Genomic DNA, 25,647 nt, shown 5'->3' on the forward strand with positions numbered 1-25,647 from the left:
CTGGCCCTGTATGATATACAAATCAATTTTCTGTACATAATTTCCATAAAGAATCCACAATTCCATCATTTTGCCTTTTGTACTTGGAATCCACCCAGGCATAATAACATCAAACAAGCATATCATTCATTACTAATGGCTAATGTACTCAGATTTTACGCAGTTAGTGGTGAGTGAGAAACATCGCCACAACTGTATAGACAACGCAAACTATCAATAAAGACCATGATTTCGGACCCCAGGTGGGTAGCCATGTTTACCTCCTAACAGGGTACTACCTGGCAGAATCAAATTTGAAGGCATGTACAAGTAAGAATAAAACCTTTGCATTACCAGCACATGAAGGGGGTCGTGGTAGGTGCTCTTGAGAAAGTATGTTGCAGAGTGGTTCTCTGCAGTACCCTCCACAACATAAATCTTCATCGTCATGTGTCCACACCAGATGTCAACCAAACCAAGGAGAATGATGATGATGATGGCACACTAGAGGGAAGAGGAGCCCTACAGGTGACTGCATTGTCTTACTTGGCTTTACTCTGACCCTGCATGCCAACAATGAATCAAGGAAAGACCCTGGGGCAGATTTACGAGCCCCTTGCGCATCTTTTGCGTCATTTTTCCCATGTTAAAAGTGACGCAAAAGTGGTGCAAGGGGCTTGTAAATCTGGCCCTCTGTTTGTACAAAAAAGTAAATGTCCTGTGTTTACAATATGGATACTATCAAACTATATCACTATATGCATGACAATATGGATACTAACTGACTATATTACTAAATGCATGACAATATATATACTAACAGACTATATACATGACAATATGGATACTAACTGACTATATTACTATATGCATGACAATATATATACCAACAGACTATATCACTATATGCATGACAATATGGATACTTACTGACTATACTATATGTGTGAAAATATGTATACTAGCAGACTATATTACTATATGCGTGACAATATGGATACTAACTGACTATATTACTATATGTGTGAAAATATGTATACTAGCAGACTATATTACTATATGCATGACAATATGGTTTCCAGCAGACTATATCACTATATGCATGACAATATGGATACTAACTGACTATATTAATATATGCATGACAATATATATACTAACAGACTATATCACTATATGCATGACAATATGGATACTTACTGACTATACTATATGTGTGAAAATATGTATACTAGCAGACTATATTACTATATGCGTGACAATATGGATACTAACTGACTATATTACTATATATGTGAAAATATGTATACTAGCAGACTATTACTATATGCGAGACAGTATGGTATCCAGCAGACTATATCACTATATGCATGACAATATGGATATTAACAGACTATATTACTATATGCATGACAATATGGATACTAACAGACTATATTACTATATTCATAACAGGAGGTGGGATAGCCCTGATAGTCAACAAAAGCTTCCCGTGTGCTTTAGTTCCCACCGACGACATCTCGGGATGTGAATATTTGGGGTTTTCTCTAGCCATATCCCCTCATCAGACCTGTGCGGGGCTCTTAGTCTATAGACCCCCAGGACCCCTAAGTTCATTTTATGAAGACCTTCACGCTGCCGCTGCGGATATATGTTTAAAAACAGATCAGTGCCTGTTGTTGGGGGATTTCAACATTCACATGGACACAAGTTCTGATGCAGACACCGTCAAGCTAATGGATGCAACTGCCCCTCTAGACCTTATTCCTTTTATTACTACGCCCACACACAATAAAGGGCATACCCTGGACCAGGTGTTTTCTACAACTCCTATTGTTGTATCTCCCCGTGAACCGGTTTTATGGTCATATCATTATCTTATCAAATTCCAGTTTCCCTTGACTAACAAGTCCACTTCTCGACCCTCAGAGTGTTTTCGTCAAACGTCGAGAGCTTTCAGTCAAGTATCGCCGGACATGCTGGCTCAAGCTCTCACTTTACAACCCTGCCAGCTGTCAGGCAGTCTTGAGGTCGATATCGACCGCCTGCAGAGCTGGCTGACGGAGCGTTTTGACGAATTAGCCCTGTCACAACTGTCCGCAAAAACTGTATTCGTACATCTGCCCCTTGGTTTTCAGCTTCCCTGGCTGTTTTGCGCCGTAGCTGTAAGAAAGCGGAAAGAGCCTGGCGCCGTCATTACGACCCCTTGGATAAGATCGTTTATAGGGAGGCCATCAAGGGATATCATGGTAGTATTTTGGTGTGGAAGAAAGCTTATCTGGCTCGTAGAATAGAGGCTGCTGCTATTGCTAGTAAGGAAATGTTCCTTATTGTCAAGGAATTCATCTCTCCCAGCTCGGCTCTGCCCACACATCATCACTCCGAACCCTGGGTGTCTCTTATGGCCACTTTCTTCACGTCCAAAATTAAGACTATCCAAGATTAATTTCCCCTTTCCACTCTGGTGATCCCCTCCGATATATATGCCCCTATCTCTGCATCACTCCCGGGTGATGGTCCTGTCCTGGCTGCTTTCCCCTCTCTCTCTCTTGCCTCCTCTCTGGATCTGATCTCTAAACTCAAATCCGGCTCTCCGCGGGATCCTTGTCCAGCGAAGGTTCTGACAAAAATGGCTCCTGCCATTAATGAGCTTATAAACCCTGTGCTCAACTGTTCGCTGAACTCTGGAGTTGTTCCTCAGGCTTGGAAACATGCCTTGATCTTGCCGCTTCTGAAGAAGCCCAACCTTGACCCTCTGCTGCATGCCAACTATAGGCCTATCTCCCACCTCCCGGCTTTGGCTAAAGTCGTGGAGAAGCACGTTCACTCCTCTATTGCGAACTTCCTTGAGAGCAACAACATCCTCCATGATACTCAGTCGGGCTTTCGGGCCAACATGAGTACGGAGACGGCTCTACTGGAGGTTACGGATGCCATCAGAGAGGTGTTGGATGCGGGAGGTAAGGCCATGCTGGTTATGTTGGACCTGTCGGCGGCTTTTGACACCGTTACCCACGACAGTCTCCTTTTAAGACTTAGGGAGATTGGGCTGCGGGGAGTGGTGTTTAATTGGTTTAATTCCTTTCTTGCCGGCAAACGGTCTGGGCCCCTCCGTTCTCCGCCGAGATGCCACCTCTCGAGGTAGGGGTGCCTCAGGGCTCTGTTTTGAGCCCTACGTTGTTTAACATCTATATGGCACCCCTGGCAGCTCTGGCGGAGTCCCTCGGCGCCCATATCGTGTCCTATGCTGACGACACTCAGCTTCTTTTTACCAGTCAGAAGGGGTCAGACTTCGATGGCGGGCAGATCAGAGGCTGTTTGGGAGCCATCTTTAAGTGGTTCGAACGGCACAGCGTGAAATGCAACTCCGACAAATCGGAGCTGTTGTTTTTTGGCTGTCCCGCCGACCCCAGCTGGCAGTCTTGGTGGCCGCCGGCCATGTTTCCCCCCGCAGCTGTGTCCTCCAAGGCCAAGAATTTGGGGGTTCAGATAGACGACGGTCTTACCTTGAAGCCTCAGGTCTTGGGTCTTGTTGGCAAATGCTTCGGTATCATTAAGATGCTGAGGAAATTTCTTCCTTTGCTGACCCTCTGCCATCGGAAGGTTACTGTCCAGGCTCTCATTGGTTCACGTTTGGACTATTCCAATGTTCTCTACCTGGGTCTGCCGGAGTTTCTTCTTTCTCGCCTGCAGGTGGTGCAGAATGCTGCTGCTAGAGCCATTTACGGGCTTCATCGCAGAACCAGTGCGACTATCTTATTAAAAAATCTTCACTGGCTCCCCATTAAAAAACGAGTAGCCTTTAAGGCTCTCACACTGACCTTCAAGGCGCTCCATGGCACAGGAGCTAAATATATTGGAAACCGTTTGGCTTTCTATTTGCCTTCGAGGATGTTAAGGTCAGCTTCCTTGGCTCTGGCTCAAGTTCCATCAATTAGACGGGCCAGGATTGGTGGACGTTCTTTCCGCTATCTGGCTCCCAAGCTCTGGAACGCCCTGCCAGTGTCCATGAGACTCAACGCGAGTCTACTGGGTTTCAGGAGGGAGCTAAAGTCCTGGCTCTTTGTCCAGTAGGTCCTATGCTCGGTCCCTTTTCGCCCCCGTTGTCTGTTTCTTAGTTTCTATTAAAGCGCCGGGACACTCTCCGGAGTAGCTGTGCGCTATATAAAACAATTTTAACATTAACAAATATGGATACTAGCAGACTATATTACTATATGCGTGAAAACATGTATACTAGCAGACTATATTACTATATACGTGACAATATGGTTTCCAGCAGACTATATTCATGACAATATAGATACTAGCAGACTATATTACCATATGTGTAATAATATGGGTTCCAGCAGACTATGGGGTCGATTCCGATCCGGTAAAATAATCCGGCGTACGAATCGTATCCGGAGCCGTTTCCGTACGACTCGTACAGACGCCGTACGACCGGACGATTCCGATCCCGATCGTCCGACCCGTACGCGATGCGTACGGTACACGTCGATTCGTACGGAAAAGCGCACGCTCACCTACACACCGTACGGCGCGTACCCCCCATGATCGCAGGGGTACGCGGCGTACCCCTCTGGTCATGCGGGGTACGTGCCGTACACCCAGCGTACATGGGGTACGTGCCGTACACCCACTGTACATGGGGTACGGTGCGTACCCCATGTACGCTGGGTGTACGGCGCGTACCCCGCATGACCACAGGGGTACGGCGCGTACCCCTGCGATCATGGGGGGTACGTGCCGTACCCGGGGGGGGCCTTCTGTACCTGTTTCGGCGCGAACTCTGCGTTTACGACTGTTTTCGGCTCCCGTAGGAAAAGGGTCGTACGGCGCGTACCCGACACGGATCGTACTTGCTGGGTCGTAAAAACGTGCCGCGATGTCGCGTACTGCGGGTTCCGAGTGAGATTCGTACGGAGATTTGAGTCGTACGGAGTCCTGTACGACTCGTACGGAGTTCGGCACCTAGTACGGATCGTACTTCATCGTACGTACGGGACGTCTACGGATACGATTCGTACGGGGAAAAAACTCTCCGTACGACCATTCGGAGCGCATTTTACCGGATCGGAATCGACACCCATATGTGTGACAATATGGATACTAGCAGTGTATTAATGCATGACTATGGGCCTGATTTAGAGTTTGGCGATGGAATACTCTGTCACAAAAATAGCGGATATCCCGTCCACCGTAATACAAGTGCCACTGGATATAATGCAATATGGCGGGCGGGATATCCATCACGTTTGTGAGAGAGAAACCCATCCGCCAAACTTTAAATCAGGCCAAAAGTCTGTTCATACAAATAAAATAAAATGTCTTTAGAATATGCAGTGCTCCATAGATCTACGTATCCAGGTGAATTTGTTATAGTCTAAGGAATCTATGACAAAATATCGACCACAAAAATATCTACCTACAAAAATATCGCAACAAAAATAGCGAGGACAATAATATCGAGATCCTATCTCTAACAAGGTAAGTACAAAAATATCGGAAAAAATATATCGATGTCAAAAATATTGTTTTTTAGAAAATATTGTTTTATTTTAATAAAAAAACAATGTAATATTAACAAAATAATACTTATAAATGTAATAAACATAGTTACAAATATATTATAATATTTAAAATTAATAAATAATGTAATAAAAACTAATAATAATAAAGATATAATACATAGTATATACTTCATTATTAATAACTCTCAAATAATTATTTTAATAACTTATAAATAAATGAAAATATAATAAATTACAAACAAATTTATATACATAAAATAATAATATAAATAACAATTAATAACAATGTAAAACTAATAAAAAAAATTTAATACATTTTGGATAGCGTACGGGTAAAAATTACTATTCCCACTCCAGAGAGTGCAACAGTAGTGAAAGTGTTGGATAGCATAAGGGTAAAAATTACTATTCCCACTCCAGAGAGTGCAACAGTAGGGAAAGTGTTGGATAGCGTAGGGGTAAAAATTACTATTCCCACTCCAGAGAGTGCAACAGTAGGGAAAGTGTTGGATAGCGTAGGGGTAAAAATTACTATTCCCACTCCAGAGAGTGCAACAGTAGGGAAAGTGTTGGATAGCGTAGGGGTAAAAATTACTATTTCCACTCCAGAGAGTGCAACAGTAGGGAAGTATTGGAAAGCGTAGGGGTAAAAATTACTATTCCCACTCCAGAGAGTGCAACAGTAGGGAAAGTGTTGGATAGCGTAGGGGTAAAAATTACTATTCCCACTCCAGAGAGTGCAACAGTAGGGAAAGTGTTGGATAGCGTAGGGGTAACAATTACTATTCCAACTCCAGAGAGTGCAACAGTAGGGAAAGTGTTGGACAGCGTAGGGGTAACAATTACTATTCCAACTCCAGAGAGTGCAACAGTAGGGAACGTGTTGGATAGCGTAGGGGTTACAATTACTATTCCAACTCCAGAGAGCCCAACAGTAGGGAAAGTGTTGGATAGCGTAGAGGTAAAAATTACTATTCCCACTCTGGAGAGTGCAACAGTAGGGAAAGTGTTGGATAGCGTAGGGTAACAATTACTATTCCCACTCCAGAGAGTGCAACAGTAGGGAAAGTGTTGGATAGCGTAGGGGTAACAATTACTATTCCAACTCCAGAGAGTGCAACAGTAGGGAAAGTGTTGGATAGCGTAGGGATAAAAATAAAAAACGTATAAATAAGTGTTTTTTTTAATAATAAAAATATTAACTATTAAATAAATATAAACCATTTACAAATACCAATACATAATTTTTAAAAACATGATTAGCAAAATATTTTTAACCAAAAAAATGAATAAAAAATTCCACATAATAATATTTAATTACCAATTAATAATTAATTAACAATTATATAAGTAACAAAACAATTAATTAAAAAACATTATTACTTAATTACATTTAAATTACTTCCCACCCTATTCCCCTATAAACCCACAACCCACTACAGAACATAATTATCAATTAATCAATTAATTAAAATTAATTACCAATTGAATAAAAATAAAAATCAATTAATAAAATGTAATTTATAATTCTTACTAATTAATAATCAATTTAACAAAATTAAATTACTTCCCACCCTATTCCCCTATAAACCCACAACCCGCTACAGAACATATTTATCAATTAATCAATTAATTAAAATGTATTACCAATTAATTAAAATTAATTACCAATTAATTAAAATTAAATGATAATTCCTACTAATTAATAATCAATTTAACATAATTAAATTACTTCCCACCTCATTCCCCTATAAACCCACAACCCGCTACAGAACAGATTTATCAATTAATCAATTAATTAAAATTAATTAAAATTAATTTATAATTCCTACAAATTAATAATTAATTTAACATAATTAAATTACTTCCCACCCTATTCCCCTATAAACCCACAACCCGCTACAGTACTAAAATACAAAATTTAATTAAATTACATAAAAATAAATTAAAAACATAATAAATACATAATATTATACACAAAAATAATATAAAAATAGATATTAGTAACATCGAAATTATTAACATCGATATTACTGACATCAGTATTTCAAACTTCGATATTACTAATAGCGATATTAAATCTATCGATATTACTTACCTTCTATATTATGTCCCTTCGATATTTAAACTTCGATATATTTGTATATTGATATTTAAATATCGATATTTTGTCTGCATACCAGTCTAAGATTGGCTTGTGATTTGGACGGCTGGAAAACTAATCTCAACCCCCCCACCCCGCCTCATCCCCCCTCACACACACACACACACACACACACAGTGATACAAGAAAAGCGATATAAAAAGAAGAATGCCCCCCCAACACAATGATTAGCTAATAATTGTCTTCATTTAAAAGTGGTATTAATCAGTGGCTGGTAATTGCCAATGCTTGGTCTGTACAATCTATCCACAATTAATTTACAATAGTTAGATTCACTTTCCATAATGGACCAGCCAATAACTTTCTAGTTGCTATTTTTTATGATTTCAGCATTCTGTTTATTAATGTAACATTAACGAGAGTTGTAGATGTCATTACCTTGGGGTAATTGCCCGATATCCAAGATAGACATCCCAAGCCGCAGACAAGGCTCATGACATTGTAAAGGGCAATTACACCAGGGATGACATTCGTAGAATTTTCGGGTGCTCCTTAAAAGAAAAGAGTACAGAAAATTACTTCTGAGGATTCATTTTGAAAAAGCTCACATGAACCTTCTGGCTGCATATAATGTGTTCAATAACAGTATCTGTTTAAAGGATTCACTCTGTGACAGCATAAAACTGCATTTTGAATTATTACGAAGTACATAAAACTGAGAGACACATTCTGATTGGCCAGTAGAACATTAGTACGCTACAAGCTTCAAAGTTAACAGAAGATGATGTTTTTTTTTTACCATTTAGAGTCCTCACTGTGAGCATTCTGATTGGTTAATCCTTTGGCTGCATGTTGTCATTAAATGTTAATACCCTTTGCTCAGATCGTTAACACGGATTAAATCCCTCTCCAAAATGTGTTAATCACTGGGAATTGGCTTCCCTAAAATTATCGTCCAAAGGTGAGGATGCCTAACAAGCAGGGAGAGCAATTAACACCAGTTTATACCCAAGAGCAGGTGGAAACTATATAGAGTCATAATTGTGTAGTTGTCAATGACAGGGTCGTTTCTACCACAACAACCCGTTAAAGCGACATTATAGATAACATGGCCAAAGCTCTAGTTCGGATATGGATTCACTTAAATTCCTGCGGTTCAAAAACTCAGTGTTGTTGAAAGTAATTCAGCTACAGTATCATGTAGTATATTCTCCCTCACCTGCCATAAAAAGCTGATCCTGTGAATCCGCGTGCATTGGGCCTTTACCCAAAGCAACACCTCTATTGGCTGAATCTGTAAAGTCGGCTATTCACACAGCTTTAAATTGCTCACTCATTAACTTTTGTTCCCTTATAAAATAGGGTCTGGGTTTGGATTTTGATTAAAATCCTTCAGAAAGTACACTGCCTGCTTTTGCCATGGACTGACACACCCACGCACAAACAGAGACACCCATACAAGCACGCTAACTGTGAGCACTGGAGCCTGCAATGTTATCCATTAAGTTTGTATGTGCGTATGTACGAGTGAGCGAAAGAGAGAGTATGTATCTGTCTGTATGTGTGTGTCTGTATGTGTTTGTGTGTGTCTGTGAGAGTGTGTGCGCGAGCACTTGTGCCTGAAAAAGGAAAGAAGAATGACAGGCGCTGTCAGTGCAACTTCAGTTCAAGACTGCAGGAGCAGGGATGGAGGTATGGGAGTTGGGTGTAGAGGAAGCCCAGAATTCAACGATTTTTGGAGGCAAGATGATTGAATTCCAGTGATATATTCAAAACTCTTAGATGAATGATAATTCATGTTCTGCTGGAGAGTCTTGTAGCTGGTGGTATTTGTTTAGTGCCAGTAGGGATTGCACCTGTGGCTTTTATGTCATCAGATTACTGCTGGCATCCCGTCCTGCTCACATGTGGTCACTGATGGAAATGGTGATTTGCAGACATTTCACAGTGGGCAAACACCGACACATTCCTGACGCCAGTTTTTGCCCCGAGGTGAATGCGTTTTTTTTTATGGGGTGTGGCCCCACCGTGCCCCTTCTGCCCTCCCTTTCCCTACCCATCGGCATTTCACACCTCCAAGCTATAATGTAGCCTGGGCATAGAACATGTAAAGTGCGATGACGCTTTGGCCGGCCCGAAGCGCCCGGCCAAAGCGCCATGCGCACTTTAGAGTGCAGCAACCACTCCTCCTCCCCGATGTCAGGGGAGCCAAGCCCCGCCCTCCTGTGACAATACTAAAAATTAAAACGATAATAACTTCAGTTATCATTTTCTTTTACACTGCTCCGTGAGCAGTGGGGCGACGCTCCTCCGCCTTAGCGGAGGAGCCGCCATGGAGTACGGGTCGAGTAACAGCAAGCAAAAGAGGACATGTAATTGTCCATTATGGTGTTATGTGTTACCTTGTGGAGGAGAGGTAATGTCTTGATCAATTCTTCTAGGCAACTAGCGAGCAATGAAGCAGACGAAGATGAATGTGGATAGGTGAATAACGTTTGAGTCCCAGGACCAGGTGTGCAGAACATTTTGTAACACATTTACTCGATGAGTAAGATATGTAGGGAGTCCAACTCATAGAGAGTTACAGTAGCCCAGATTGGAGAGTATCAGAGCACAAGCTATCATCATCATTCAGCCGAGGGAAGGAAATGACGGATCTTCCTGGTAATGCTTAGTAGCCACACACATGTGCCTGCAAGAGTTTTTATGGGTTCTTCAAAAGTCAGATTGGAATCAAGAATTATTCTCAAATTTCTATCAATCTGTACTGGGACTGAGAGGATCCCAGCAATGCTGGCCACCATCTGTTAGACCATAACGAGGGGTTACTATAGATAACTACCTCCGTTTTATCCTCGTTCAGAGTTAAAGAATTATGCTTCCTCCAGGCTGTAACTTTTTTAACTTCTCTGAGACAGGAGAAGAACTGTTATTAAACGCACTTAGAGTCTCCAACAAGCCTCAAAATTAATTGGGTGTCATCAGTGTACACCTAAAACATTTAGCCATAGAACTCAATTAGTCTGGCTAGAAGAACTCTGTAAAGATTGAACAGTGTTGGACTCAATGCCGTTGCCTCTGGTACTCCAGCAAGTATGGGGTTTTCAGATGAGCGGAAATTGCCCAAGCAGACGCATGATCTTGTAAAAACGTTTTTTTTATATTCGCTTACATAAGGCAGTCTAGTAGTGTATTCTAAAAGATGGGATCAAACACTGCTGATAAATCAAGCAATTTCAAAGCAGCAACCCCTCAGTCATCCAGGATGACGCAGATGTCATTGTCAGCTTTGCTAGCGCTGTTTCCATACTAAGACCTTTTCTGAAACCATATAGAGCTGAGTTTAAAAGTTAGTGTTCTTCCAGGAAACTGATCAATTGATTGTTGACTACCTCTTCTGTGATTTTACAAAAGAGGGGCATATGTGAGATGGGCCAATATTTGGTCAGGATCATGAGGTCCACAAATGGTTTCTTCAGTAAAGGGTTGATTAATGCTTTTTTCCATGAGACAGGCACTGGAGAGAGGAATAACAAACAGTGAGTGGCGGTTGATGGTATTACAAACTGTGAGGCGCTACATTTTTTTTATTACATACATTACAAAATTACATCAAAACACATTTCAATAAACAATTAAAAAAGAGAAAAATAAAGTTTCAGTTACCTTATCCTGCAGCACGTCCCGAATGTTCTCCAATCCCAGGGTCGAGACTCCTCCGAGCCCGAGGTGACGTCACAAATCCAACTACCTTATCCAATCCTGACACAGCTCTCATGCAGCATGAGTGAAGTGCCTGGATTGGCTGGAGCAGGCTACCTCAGTGCTTCAAAAGGCACTGGAGCCCTGTGCTTGCTCTCCAACCCAGCTGACTGAATTGTGCATGTCTTTTTGGCAGTAGCAAGGGAGCGGCCACACCAACATGCACAATTCATACTGAAGGGGCCACTCTTCACTTCTGCCAATCAGCAGCAATAACACTCTGGCCCCGCCCTCTTTGTTCGTCAGAAAGCTGGAAAAATAAAATGGCAATAAAATCCTTTTATTGCCAATTTATGTTTCCAGTTTTCTGCACAGCAGAGTGGGACAGGGGGGTGGCACTCCTCTGCTCCTACGGAGAAACAGCCGCTGATAACAAAGGCCAATAAGCAATGGGACAATGGTATTTGGCACGTTCTTTAAATGATATACGGGACATGCGTCTAATGGGGAAGATGATCTGATTACATAAATGAGATCATTGAGCAACTGAGCTGATGCTGGTTCAAACAACGATCACTATTGGTTGGTGATTTTCATCAAACTTGGATTATTCTTAGTGTCTCCCTGTCCCAGGATGAACAACGGCTTTGGGATCTTATCCTGAAGAAAAAAATCGGATATGTTGTTGCACGTCTTCGGAGAGGTCACCATTTGATATATCGTGTTTTGTTGGTTAATCAGATATGGTGTAATCTGCAGGCGCAGTGTGTTCCTTTCAAATTAACGCAGTGCCCATGAATGGCAAGCTGGAAGCACAAGTGCAGGAGACTGAAGGGGCACTGAGCTGCAAGGCAGAGACTGACAGGGAGTCAGCTCGGTAACGATGGAGATGGAAGCGCGGCATTTGTTAGATACATCCGTGTGTGTCAAACACCTGGTTAGTCGGCTTATATGTTGTTTATCTGAAGCAACAGCACTTACTGAACTATGATTTGTTTTAGGACATGTATGCTTGGGGGTGAGTGTTTTTAAACTTTCAGTAGTTAGTACATTACTGATTAGGCAACCATCCACACAGGCAGCTCTTCTCAGGTTATAGTAGAAGGTTCAGTCGGATTAGAAGGGATTATCTGTGGCTGAGGAGAAAGGGAGCTGAAGGGATGATAAAGCGCAGGAAAAAGAAGGTCGAGAATGGTATGAGTGTCATGTCAGAAACGTTTTTGTTGGAGCAAATCCTTCATGAAGAAAGCCCAAGGGTAGTTCCTGCTTTAAAGCGATGCTGAGGTCTCTTCTCGTGGGTAGCCCGGGAGGAGTCCCAGGCTTTTGGTTCAGACCGCACTGGTAGAGCCAGTATATGCCGACAGAGGTTACCACCGGTGAGAGGTGACCCGTAGAAGAGTAGGCTTTTAGTTGAGTTGCCAGGATCCGAATCAGTGCGCCACATGTTCCAATGAGTCCAGTTGGGACCGTGGCTTACAGCAGGTGGGACAGATGGATGAGAAGCGTGTTTGATGGCTTACTGTTCTCTGTCATGTGACAGTGTACAACGGTACCCCACATAGTGTTAAGAAGCTACTCCAAATATTCTATTTTAAAACCAAACAAGAGGGGGGAAATGTCTTTCACGTGAGTGAGCTGTAGGTGAGTTAAGGAACCACCAAAGTTGAAGATGTGTCCATGCTGTTCTACAGAAAGATAACACTGGACATCATACTGTAAAAAGATAAAGCTATGGACGAAAATATGAAGGCCCTTGCTCCAATCAGGAATCTCCAATGCCAGAGGATTATTTAAACCATCACAAACTTGAAGGCTTAGAAGAATGGAGGCAGAGTGGCGTGGTTTGAGTCTAGGACAGCAAGAATGACTGGTATCAAAGAGTAAATGAGTTTTCATCAGAGCTGGTGACAGGTGCTGTCAAGTGAAATATAGATGACATTGGTGATACCGCACACGGTGACCTAGCCATTACATGAAAGCATGTAACAATGTCTGATGTTTAGGTTGTACAAAGAGTGTTTCAAATCCCAGCTTTCTACCCTGACAGCAAGCCCGAGAAATGAGTGATGGGGGAAACATCTTGAAAGCAGAACCCTGACAGATAACATTTAGCAGATGGCAAAGTCTGCATAGGGAGAAACGAAAATGTACTGCATAACCTGAAAAGCGCAGCACACTATTGCGTGGCCCTAAGGTGCCAATTACACATGAACGTAAATGTGCCATTTTACTTCAGGTCCCTGGGACATGAATAAATATATAATAGAGTGTTTGTAGCACTAATAGAGAACACTGATGACCCCTGTAAATGCTGACATTTTGTTGAAGAATGAATATGATTAAGGTACACCAAAAATGAGTCATCAACATTTTTTAGCGACTGGTAACCTGAATGGAATTATGCAGTTTTCTAAACCATGAACAAGGCCAAGGGTGCTGCCAAAAAAGGCTCATCATCAACAACATCAGAGTTAAATAAGAGGAATAAAGGCACATAGCATAAGTAAAAATATATGCAAAATCTACAACGGAATACTTAGCGGTTCAAATCAATTCATAAGCAACCTCTCAGGTTCAATGGAAATGGCTTTATGATAAGAGGGTTGTACAATGGAGCCCAACATAAAAAACATAAAGATTCAGGGGCTGATTTACAAGCCCCATACGACACTTTTACGGCGCCGTTGCGTCACTTTTGTGACGCAGCGGCAAGGTAAACCATGCGCCACGTTGCGACTTATTTACAACGTGACGCATCTAGGCAGATGCGTCACGTTCTAAAGAACTGCGCCACATGAAACCTGTGTCAGGTTTCATGTGGGCGTTCTGTTGCAGTGTGGGCGTTCCATCGGAGGAAAGCCTTGGAAAAGTGACGCAGTGAAATCTACAAGATTTCCCTCAGTCACTTTTCCAACGCCGCTGTGTCAAAACCTTGCGCCTGCTTGAAGCAGGCGTAAGGGTGATGCAACATGTTGGAGATAGGCTGGGTTGGAACAGTGCTGGAGTTGCCTCGCGCATGCAACACGAATCTCGCACTGCGCCAACCTTACGCCGGCAGATACGTCACGCATCTGCCTATCGGTGCGCAACGGCGCACCGCATTGTACAGGCGGCGCACGGGTAGTTTTGCATGACACATCTTTCTTGCCGCATCCCTGCTGATTTGCAGGGATGCGCCAGACGTTGTAAATCTGCCCCCCGGTACATGGAATAAGCAAGACAAAGGACTATATTTACGAGAAAATGGCAGGGTGCGGAGCTGTGCAAAATTTGGCAGTGGCGCTCTCCAACAATTTCAAAATGCAGGGATGGGCCGTATTCACAAGAATACTGCGTACCTCTGTATTTTCCCTAGCGCTGGCGCTAAACTTAGAGTCAATACAGGCACCCTCGCACGATAGTGCATGGGTACCTGTGTTGCAGGGAATGATTGGTTATGTGCAGGAAGGTGTCTCTTCCTACACATAAACAATCACTAACGGCGATCTGTTACTTTTGCAGCACACAGAAAAAGCAAAAATGAGGAGAAATAAAAGTATTTCTCCTCATTTCACCATTCTAACACCTGCTCTTGCAAGGCGTTAGTTTTGGTGCTGCTTCAGATTTACACCTCCTTGTAAATCTGGGACAGCGTCAAAAGCAATGGGTGTTGCGGAGGAAGGCCCACAACAACATCCATTGTATGCCCCTTTCTCGCTAAGTGATGCGTGTAAAGGGGACTTATTTACAAGGTGGCGTTAAGCCACAATAAGTGGCATATCGCCGATTTGTAAATATAGAGAAGGGCATAACGCCACAAGAACGTCGCTAAACGTGATGTTCTGTTTGCAATATCCCCTTGTAAATATGCCCCAAAATATAAGTAAAACAGGTACCATGAAAGTGCAGAACAGAATAAGCGGAGGCATACTGGGTAGAAGAAAAGAATGGGAATGACTTCACCCATTTCCACCGCTAATATCAGGCAAAGTGACAGCACATAAGCGATAAACTGGGGCCCATTTTTAGTAAGGTTTTGCATCACCCTTGCGCCAAACAAGGGGGCGCAAGGGTGACGTAAAATCTAAATGAGATTTACGAAGTCACGCAAAGCCACTTTGCATGGCCCTGCATGGCATGATAAATCTAAAGTAACGCAAGGCAGCGCAAATCGCTGCCTTGCGTTACTGTGCTCCAGCATTCCATTGCTGGAGCGGGGATGTTCCCACCCAACCATCCATGGATTTTGGTGCATTCCCAGATTTATCATTAATGGGGCTTTTTGGGGTTGTATTACACATTACCTTAAATATTTAATTTAGTACAGTTGGCAAGACAAGACACTTTTTATCAAACGGGGAAGTGTTTATTGAAAACAGTAAATAAATACTGGAATATTTAATAATGAAATCAAAAGGCAGGATTTTAGTAAACATATTTTGTCCTGCTAGAAAAGGCAATCTTTTAGTGAAAGTGAAACATTTATGGATCTGCAGTCTTCGAGGTACATCTATTAATGAGCCCTAACAGCAATTGGAGTGTTTAGGTTCAGTGTGTGTATTCAGAAGAGGCTTGTGATTAAATAAAGGGCAATGGTGTGTGAAACTTAGCAGAGTGGTATGGATTTGCCATTTTCTAAATGCCCTGTCACTAGGTCGCCGGTTGAATGAAATCTATATATTATATTGTACTGTAGCATTCATATAGCGTTTTAACCTCGTTTTGAGGCACCAAAGTGCATTTTCGGAGAGGTAGCATGCTGCACCATGGGACACAACTTGGTTGGTAAAATGTTGTATTTGGCGTGATTCTACATGTGGAGTGTTTTTGTGTGTGAGTGACCAGAGGGGTATGCTCTTTTCTTGCCAAGGGGCCCAGGTCCTAGTGGTGTAATGGTGGAAGAGGTGAGAGAGATAGGTATTCAAAATAAAATTGCAGCTGGATGGCTGGTATATCGTACTCTGAAGGACCCATGAATATGTTTATTGTTAATATTATGCTAGAGGCAGTGATTTAGCAGAATGGCCTGTTTTAGAGATAGCCTATTTTGGGGAAAGGGGACTTAAACATATAGGCAGCTCCACAGCACCAACCTAGCCAGACGGTCAGCTGGGAGCGGTCTGAATGCACCTGAAGAATGAGGGCCCAGTAACCCACATGGAAACATGCGCAAGGCAGAGATGTTGTAAAATGAATAACATTATGGCAAATGGGCAAGAATAGAAATTGGTGAAATGATCAGTAGCGACGTACCTTTGTAAACCCTGGGATACTGGTAACTGCTGCACAGATACACCTCATAAGTGAGGAAAGAATTGGAAGAGCAGTCAAGGTTAGGAGCCTAAGCAGAAACTCCACAATCTTTAAAAGGACCAGATTTCCCCAACTCCTGCCAGGCCAAAGGCGGCCAAAATTTCAAGCAGGGTCATGTGCTCTGTCCCTCTCTCGGGCATCCAAAGGCTCCAACAGATGGTTGAGCACCAGTGGGGTGAACCCTAGTTGGGTAATGGCTCAATTTAAAGCCAGTCTGGCACCCTGATAAGGGTAAGAGATGAAGAGCTTGATAGACTGCTGCCCTGACAGCACAAGAATAAATTGGATTTCTCCATGTTGCCTTTCTGCCTTCAACCTTCCAGATGAGCCAAATACTTTTCATTAGATCACAGAGACCCTTGCTCTTTCTATTTTCCATAATGAGGAATTCCCTTGCCCGCCTGAATTTTCTTCTAGACCATTTCCAATAAGTAGCGAATTACATTTTAAAGTAAAAAAAGACAATGTGGTGAAATTAGATTTAGGGCTTCCATTGTTTCAACTAGGAGAGCAGCATGGGTCTTCTCTGACATGTAAGACATGCAACAACACTTTTATTTTTCTTTCCACAAGTCAACTGTCATTCTGCCTCTGTGTGGTCCCTTCCCACTATCCATCCTGAGCTTCCATTAACTCAAAAGCAGCCAAACAGGTATTATTTCCTGGCCTAAACAACTTCTAATTCAGCCTCTCTGAATACTGGCTGCAGCTAACAAAGTGTGTTAAGTGTGTTTGTTGGACACTGCTACTCACGCCTGCCCTTGGAGAGAGGACCTGTTGCCTACATTGTTCGTCCAAGATCCCTGGCCTTAGATCCCTAGCGGATCCTTTTAGAGAAGAAAACCAAACTACCCCGAGTGCATCTACGCTGGTGGCGAATATATACCTTTACAACGCAGATTTTACTCCGCAATACAATCACAACGCAGTCGTTACAACAACCGCGTTTTAACCAAGCAATGCCATTACTACGCAAGTAATTACATCGACTTGCAGTAGATGGCGATGTAACATTACAAATGTATAATTTACTATTCCAACTCCAGCCTACGTAACAGTAGGGAAGGTGTTGGAATAGTAAACTATACTATTCCTTATGTTAAAGAGCCATCTACTGCAAGTCGATGTAATGACTTGTGTAGTAATGGCATCGTGTGGTTACAACGCGGTCGTTGTAATGACCACGTTGTGATAGTATTGCGGCGTAAAATCCACGATCTAAAGGTTGTGTCCCGCTGGTCACAGGATCTCCATCTAGCCATCATGATGCCTGGGCACCCGTCCTGCAGACCCTAAGCATTGAAGAGGTATCACCCGCAATCTGCTGTTATCAGCCATACAAGTTGAAGTACGTCATTAGCTGCCAACTTGCAACTTTATGCACACTTAACTTTGACTAGATATGTCAGGGGTGTTAGTTGGTGCAGTCAACTGGACTTTACAGGTCTTGTCAGTCCTGGAAGACTGTAGCTTTTTGGCCACTGGTAGTAATATTTAATTGAAATTAGCAGGTGGGTATAATATCTTTGCAAGTTCTCTGAAGCTTCATGGATCTATTATCACAGGAATAATGATGGATCTGCAACATAGCATTGTGTACCTGTGCTATACAGATTTCCTTTGATGCCACTGTTTGTTGTGCAGTAAAATCAGCCACATAAATAAAAATATAGGGACATATATTTTGTTAAGCTTTTAGATATTCTGATGCATTGATATAATTTTATATAAAATGATGCCACATGCATTCTAATTGGTCCTACATGCTTGAAAATTTAATTATAGGCAGGAACAAATGGTTATATGGCTCCTGAAATTCTGAAAGAGGAGAACTACTCCTACCCTGTGGACTGGTTCGCATTGGGATGCAGCATCTACGAGATGATTGCTGGCCGGACTCCATTTAAAGACTTCAAAGAAAAGGTTGACAAAGATGAAGTAAAGAGGAGAACCTTAGAAACCGAGGTACAGTTCAAGCATCGGAACTTCAACGCAGATGCCACAGATATCTGCAAACTGCTATTGGCCAAGAAAATAGAAGACCGCTTAGGAAGCAGGTATGCTTTCCCTTTTGTGTACTTCTATGTGCATAAAAAACCACTGGACGTCAATTTTAGCTTGGAACTGGTCAACAATAAAAATATCAATTTTTTACTTCCAATGTCTTAAACCTGTAATATAGAGATGCATCATGACCCTTTGCATACTTCAGTACCACACCTAGTGGTCACTATATAATGGTCAAATATCAACCTACAAATATTTCTTAAGTACATTGTTAACCACCACTCTATCATCAAGGTAAACAGTTGTGGAGTTAAGAATAGTAAACCTAGGCTTGTCTCAGTTTATATTTAACTTTACTATATAGTGATATCAATATTGTGTATGTCATATTTTTGTAAGTTTGAATTTCAACTAAAATGTTGTAACATACAATTGTAGCACAAGTCGCGTAGAACATTTAATTGACCTTCCTGAAGAGGGGTAAGTTGCTTGAATGACCAACATTCAAAGGTATCTTAATCAGCGGCACTAAACTATAGCAGAGTTTCAAGTGTCTAAGAGCCTGATTTAGAGTATGGCAGACGGAATACTGCATCACCAATGTGATGGCTATCCTGTCCTTCTTGTTACCGGTGCCACGGCACATAATACACTTGTAATACGGTGGACTGGATATCTGTGATATTGACTATCACTATATAGTCAAGGTAAGTCTAAACAGGCCCTATGCCTAAAATGTCTGTAATGGAGATTATAACATGATACAGACTGTCAGTTACAAAACACTGCTTCATCTTGTCCCATGTTACAAGACGTTCTCAGTTTGTAGAGTGTGCTACTCCCAACCAGGGGAAATAATTTTTCCTCATATTGGCATACCTAAATGCACATACAAAATAGCACTGCACAGTTAAATACAGCTCTCAATCAACACATAAGAAACATGCAAGCCGACACATCCTGCTCATACCTCAAACCACTTGAAGATCACTTGCAACGCGTCTCTGTACACACAATTCTCATGACAGAAACTCAACAAGAAACAGCAAAGCAAAACCGATGCTAATCAAAACCTTCCACATAAAGCTTACTATCAACCAATGCAAAACTTCACGAAACGGAACTCCCTAAACCCAAGAAACATTCCATCCTGCTGAATAGTTGTATCGAAATCCCGGATATCAGGATATCGCCTGTCGGATTACTACATGGAAAAGTGAAAAATAACCTCCCCCCAAAAACTGGTGTCTTCGTATTGTGCCATGCCTGGCTCGTCGCATACCTTCTGCACATGGAGTCCATTAGATTTGAGGGTGGGGAGGGTACATTGTGACTACGGGTAGATCCTCAAAAGTATCCAAACACTTTATAGCTGATTCTGCAAGGAGACCTCCCTATTTTAAAGCCAAGTTTGCCATTTTGTCTTAACTATTTGTTATCAGTGCTTAATTTAAGCCGGTAGTTTCCGGTGCTCTGCACCAGCACTTAATTGTCGACACCGTAGCTTGTGACAGTCTGCCAAGGTGCTGTCTCAGATGACCACAACAGCATTCAATTATTAATTTAATATACATACAAATGACTATGACCTGCTGCCAAAGCCATTTTATATCTTTAGGGCCTGGAATAGTCTCTATTGTCATACTTGTAGGAGTGTGACGGTTAGTAATTGTGTTGTTACTATCTCTGGCAGCATGGAACGACAATGTGTGGCGCAAGCTGCACTGGCCTCCTGATGAGAGCCCTGGCACTTATTTATTTACAAATAAAGCACTGGTTAACATCATTCAAGCATTCAAGTCTCAGGGAAAGAAAACAAACCTCACGCCTCTCTACACAAATAAGCACTGGACACTCAAGCTAATAAGCTAATGTCCAAACCCAAAAGAAACGAAACCTATGTTTCTGAGACTGTTACATGAATCCGTAGTCAAAGTAACTACTTAGAGGTGTTGTACTGATTCAACGCATTGTTTCCTTTTTTCTCCTTAACCCCTTGGGCGCGGCCGCGATTCTGCGCCTGTGCGGCACTTCTAATGAGTGGGCGGGTTCATGACGGCCCCAGCCGTCATCAGCACACGAGCACAGTGATGCATGACGGCCGGGGACCGTCATCAGCATGGAAGGGGTTAAAAAAGAAAAGCATGTCTTTCAGGATTGTACCACAAAAATAGAGCAACAGCATCGAATGCAGTGAAATAGCATTCTCCACACTGCAGGGTTCCTCTGCACTTTGCTGCGTGGCTAATAATGAATTGATAGCAACATCTCATCTCAAGCACTTTACCTCAGAGCACTTCCACACCAACTGAGGCAACATAGTTCATAGCTTCAGGGTGGGCCTCACAACTCTGAACGTTTACAATAAACCTCCAAAGCATGCGCAACACAGCCAATGCCTCTTTAACTGTCAAGTCTTTTTTCCCAGAGTTTTATAGCACGAACGTGACCCGAAGGTATCCGGTATCAGAGTGCTTTACATGAGCACCAGTTACATTACACAAGGACACATTCATTTTTGTTAGGCACAGGGAGATTAAGAGATTTTAGCTTACTTCCAATGCTTTCGATTTTAACCCCTTGGCCGCAGCGGTAATTCCGCCACGGCGCTAGGGGGGGTGGCCACGCGGCGCCGCCATGCTCGTGATGGAACCACTACGCCACGAGCCGCGGTGGCGCTATGCTTGTGACGGAATGGTTCCGTCACAGCCCCGCCCGCCTAATAGAACGCTCAGCGCAGGCGCGAAATCAGCGCCGCGCAGGCGCGGCGGCTGGGCCGTGACGGAACCATTCCATCACCAGCACAACACCACCGTGGCTCGTGACGGAATGGTTCCATCACAAGCATGCAAGGGGTTAAAGAACTATGATTTGTTTAGGGTAGCTTCTAAGGAGAGAATGAGATAATGTTGAGTAAGTTAATGAGAGGTGGGACAGTTTGCACGCTACAACTACAAAATAACTATGGGCATGCCCGTTTTGAGTGTGAGCAAAGACAAATGAGATTAGAGCACAGTTAAAAATATTTTAAACTAATTCAGAAAGACATAACTTTTAAATTTAGTAGTAATCAAATATTGAAATGTGTCTGGTGGTGTTTATTTTTAATTTGAATAAAATATTTATAAATAAATTAATGTATTATAAATATTAGTTTAATGAATATTTAATTTGATGAGTTAATTATTTTATTTTATTACTTTTAGGTTAATAATTATTAAAAGTTCCGCCTATGTGAGAAAAGTTACTAATAGTAACTTTACACTTGTAAATTTTGTCTCCACCCCCTGTCTCAGTTTAGAGGGTGGAGGAATGTAAGCCTATACTAGTTGTAAACCTACTTTCGGAAATGGTGAATAGTGAAAAACGGTAGACTTAACACACAGACATTTACATGTGAGTACATCTACATGTATAAATGTACCTTTGTGAATAGGGACTATTGTGAGTTCAAGAGAGCCAGAAAAGAATTGACTGGCTGACACAGGAGCCATGACAGCTGGGAAGTCAGCCTTGCCCAGAGCTCTTACTGCATGGGTTCAGAGGAGAGAAATTGAGACATGCAGGCTCTTCTGTGAGGGTCGTATGTTCAGAGGGTCTACATTGCCTGGAAGCTAACCCCCTCATAGTCACCACCTGCAAGAATTGGAGAGGGATGCAGAGAGACAGCTGACTGAAGATAGCATGTGTGCTATATACATTTCTGCAAATGTACAATATATTGTTTAAAAGATCATTGCTTAAAGCTATGATCTGAATTAAAAACACCAAAAGAGTACTGTCACTTCCGAGCTTAGGAATTTTGCTTGTCCCCAAAGACTGCATTTCTCATAGATGCATTATAGGTGTACCATAAGTGAGTCTATGGTCAGATATCCAATGTATGCTATCCTGTGAAAGGCTACTAAGATACACAAATGTCAATAGTGTTGGGTGATCACACGCAGGTACCACATGTACGAGTCACATAGATTTTCTAAGTGTACATGTATATTGGTTTGGAGAATTTAATTGTGCATTTCCTGCATCACTATTCTGAGTAAAGGTTTGCTCGTGTTCTGAACAAATAGTGACTGCTTTACTTCTTCATAGACATGCAAATTGTGGGTTTTTGTGTTGAATATCATGTTGGTTTTTTCTAGCAACCCATATAGCCCAAATATACAACAGAGTAGAGGAACGTTAGGTTTGAATGCTACCACAGGTATTTACCGGAAAGGTATTTAAACATTTATTTTCAGGATTATGTGGGGTCCACATGGAGCACTGCCAAAGGGAGTAGGAGACTCAAGAAAACTACTACCAAAGACAAACACACCTTAAATCAGTGAATAGAAGGTTAAAACTTCAGGACTGGAGAAGGCGTCCATAAAGTTCAGAAGGATATTGCCTTCAAAGCTTTATTTCGATATGCACAAGATATCATAAAAGCACATACAAAGATTACAAAAATTAAACCACAATTCATAAATCTTACATTTTTGCAGGGTTGATTACAGTAAAAACATTCATGCTACAATAAATAAGTTAAGAGGCATATTAAACAATAGCAGATTTGTGGAGTTAAAAAGAATTGATTAAAAGCTAAGTCCTCTCATAGATTTTGCTCTAATTACCCATACCCAGCTCAGAAATTTGGCGACCCCACAGACTAGGCATGTACTAGTATCAGTTTTAAGTATTCTCAGAGCTACGGAATGGTTTCTAGTTCCGAGCAATAGACATGCAGGTTTTAGCCATTTCTGTCTCGGTTTTGCATAGGTGGGGCATGCGAAAAAAACATGAGCAATGCTTTCAGTGACGCCTTCACAGATTGGGCAGTCAGGTGGAGTTTGGTACGGGGGCTTCCACTTACAGGTGTAATCGCGTAAGGGTAGATTTCCCAGTCTAAACTGGATAAACAGCGATCTATCCCTTGGTTTTTTAATGAAATCCAAGTAAGGCTCCAAGTAAGGCTTGGGTTTATGCTGTTTAAATTCTTCGGTCAGCCTTCCTTGGTTTAGGTCCCTTAGATCTTGCTCGTCCACCCAGTTCCAGTAGACTCGCTTAAGTTCACGCTTGGATAAAGGAACTCCAAGCTCCCAATTGGTTGGCAAGCCAGTGTCATTCAGAAGCTTCTTGATGTTACGGATCCAGCTGACTTTATGGGAGCCATTAAGATTCATAACCTCCATCAAACCATCAAGGTACTTAGAGAGCTCGGGGGTCCGCCATAGCCTGGCCCAATATAAAAGTGGTCGTAGTCTAGCTAGGTCCCGGATGGAACGGCGACCCAGATTGCTCAGTAATGGTTTGATGGGGGTGCCCATTGGAAGAGATACAAGCTCTCTGAGGAACTTATTCTCGGAAGTAGTGAGGCCGCTAATGCATTCAAAGCCCCACAGCTCTGCGCCATAGAGGGCGCTGCCCACAGCCTTTGCAGCGTATATATCCAGGGCAGGGGCAACGGGCTTAGAGGTGGACATACGATATTCCCGCCCCAAGACACCAGCCACCCTTTTATGGTTCAGAAGCATTTTATCAATATGGGGCTGCCACTTCAGGTTTTGAGAAATTCTAATTCCCAGGTAATCAAATTCTTTTACACGCTCCAATGGTTCTCCGTCAAGAAAGAGGGTGGACCTGGAGGACTTACTGGGATTAAAATCGAGAAGCTTAGTTTTCGAGGTGTTAATGACCAGGCTCCTAAGTTCACAAAACAAACTGAAGCGATTCAGCAATTTTTGCAGGCCCACGGGGGTGTTTGAGACTAACAAGGTGTCGTCAGCGAAAAGTAAGGTGGGCACTTTATCGCCCGCTAAAACCGGGGCATCTGCATCGGTTTCAAGCAGAAAAGAGACAACACCATTCACGAACAGGGAAAAGAGTGTTGGGGCTAACACGCACCCCTGTCTAACCCCTCGCTTCACAGGAATCCTCTCTATTTTTTGCCCTTGAGAGCCCCATCTAATACGGGCATAGGTGCCATCATGCATGCGTACCAAAAGGTTTAGGATTGGAGGCGGAATACCCATCTCCTCAAGTATAGTCCACAGGCGGTCTCGGGGAACCAGGTCAAAGGCGGTCTTCAAGTCAATGAATGCCAAATAAAGACCGCCTTTGCCAATGGTAACCACCTTCCAGTGGAGGAGTAACAACCTAAACGCTTGGTCAGTTGGTACTGTGCACGCACTAAACCCAGCCTGGTAGGGAGAAATGATCTTGTGTTCCTCTGCCCACGTGAGGATCCTTTCAAGGAGAACCCTGCCAACCAATTTCTGTCCTGCGTCTATCAGACTAATTGAACGGTAGTTGGCAGGGTTCTCCCAAGGGCCCTTCTTGTAGATGGGAATCACCTCGGCCGCCTTCCAAGAATTAGGGACCGATGAGCCTGCCATCATTGCGTTTATCAGGGTGGCGAAATATATTGCCCAACCATCGGGGTTGGCTTTAAAGAGATCACCGGGCACACCATCCTGTCCTGGGGCTTTGGCAGATACTATTTTGGCTATTGCTGCAAGAACCTCTTTCTCATTAACTCTAGTTGGTACAAACCACCCGGAACCATCAACCAGAGCACCGCTTAAATGCCCAGGGGCTCCGGGTAGGTCATTCCCACCATAGAGTTTAGAGAAGTGTTCAAACCATTCACTTTATTACATTAGTGACCAAAACAGGTTCCCCTCCTTATTTCGGCTTGCATCTCTAAGATTCTCACAATGGGACTCTTCCCAAGCCCTTTTTGCAGCTGTAATTGCCTTTCTATAAGTCAATCTAGCCGCACGTACAGATACTGGATTAGAGGATTTGATGGCAGAAATCAAATTGGTTTTCCTCTTTCTACAATTGCTATCAAACCAGTCCTGCAATGGCTTGGTGGTTGCCAGGCTCTTCTTTAGTGGGACCGTAAACAATTTACCGATCTGGGTCAAAGTGGCAGTATAGATATTTTCTACCTCTGCTGTCCGAGTCACCCCATTGCAAGCTTCAATTAGCCTTGCTGACTGCTCTACAAGTATTACATCCAGCTCGCGCAATCTAGACTCATCC

General features: G+C 42.6%; 1 protein-coding gene across 1 annotated transcript in view; it reads left to right on the forward strand.

The window, feature by feature from the left end:
* The window catches only part of GRK7 (G protein-coupled receptor kinase 7), a 188,724-nt gene that overhangs the window by 91,459 nt on the left and 71,618 nt on the right, over positions 1-25,647 (forward strand). Inside the window, exon 3 of the mRNA XM_078665608.1 lies at positions 18,397-18,668. Coding sequence (XP_078521734.1) covers positions 18,397-18,668 — 272 coding nt within the window. The remainder of the gene's footprint in view (positions 1-18,396; positions 18,669-25,647) is intronic.

The sequence above is a fragment of the Lissotriton helveticus genome, chromosome 11, assembly GCF_964261635.1.
Source record: "Lissotriton helveticus chromosome 11, aLisHel1.1, whole genome shotgun sequence".
In the NCBI taxonomy this organism is placed as follows: Eukaryota; Metazoa; Chordata; class Amphibia; order Caudata; family Salamandridae; genus Lissotriton; species Lissotriton helveticus.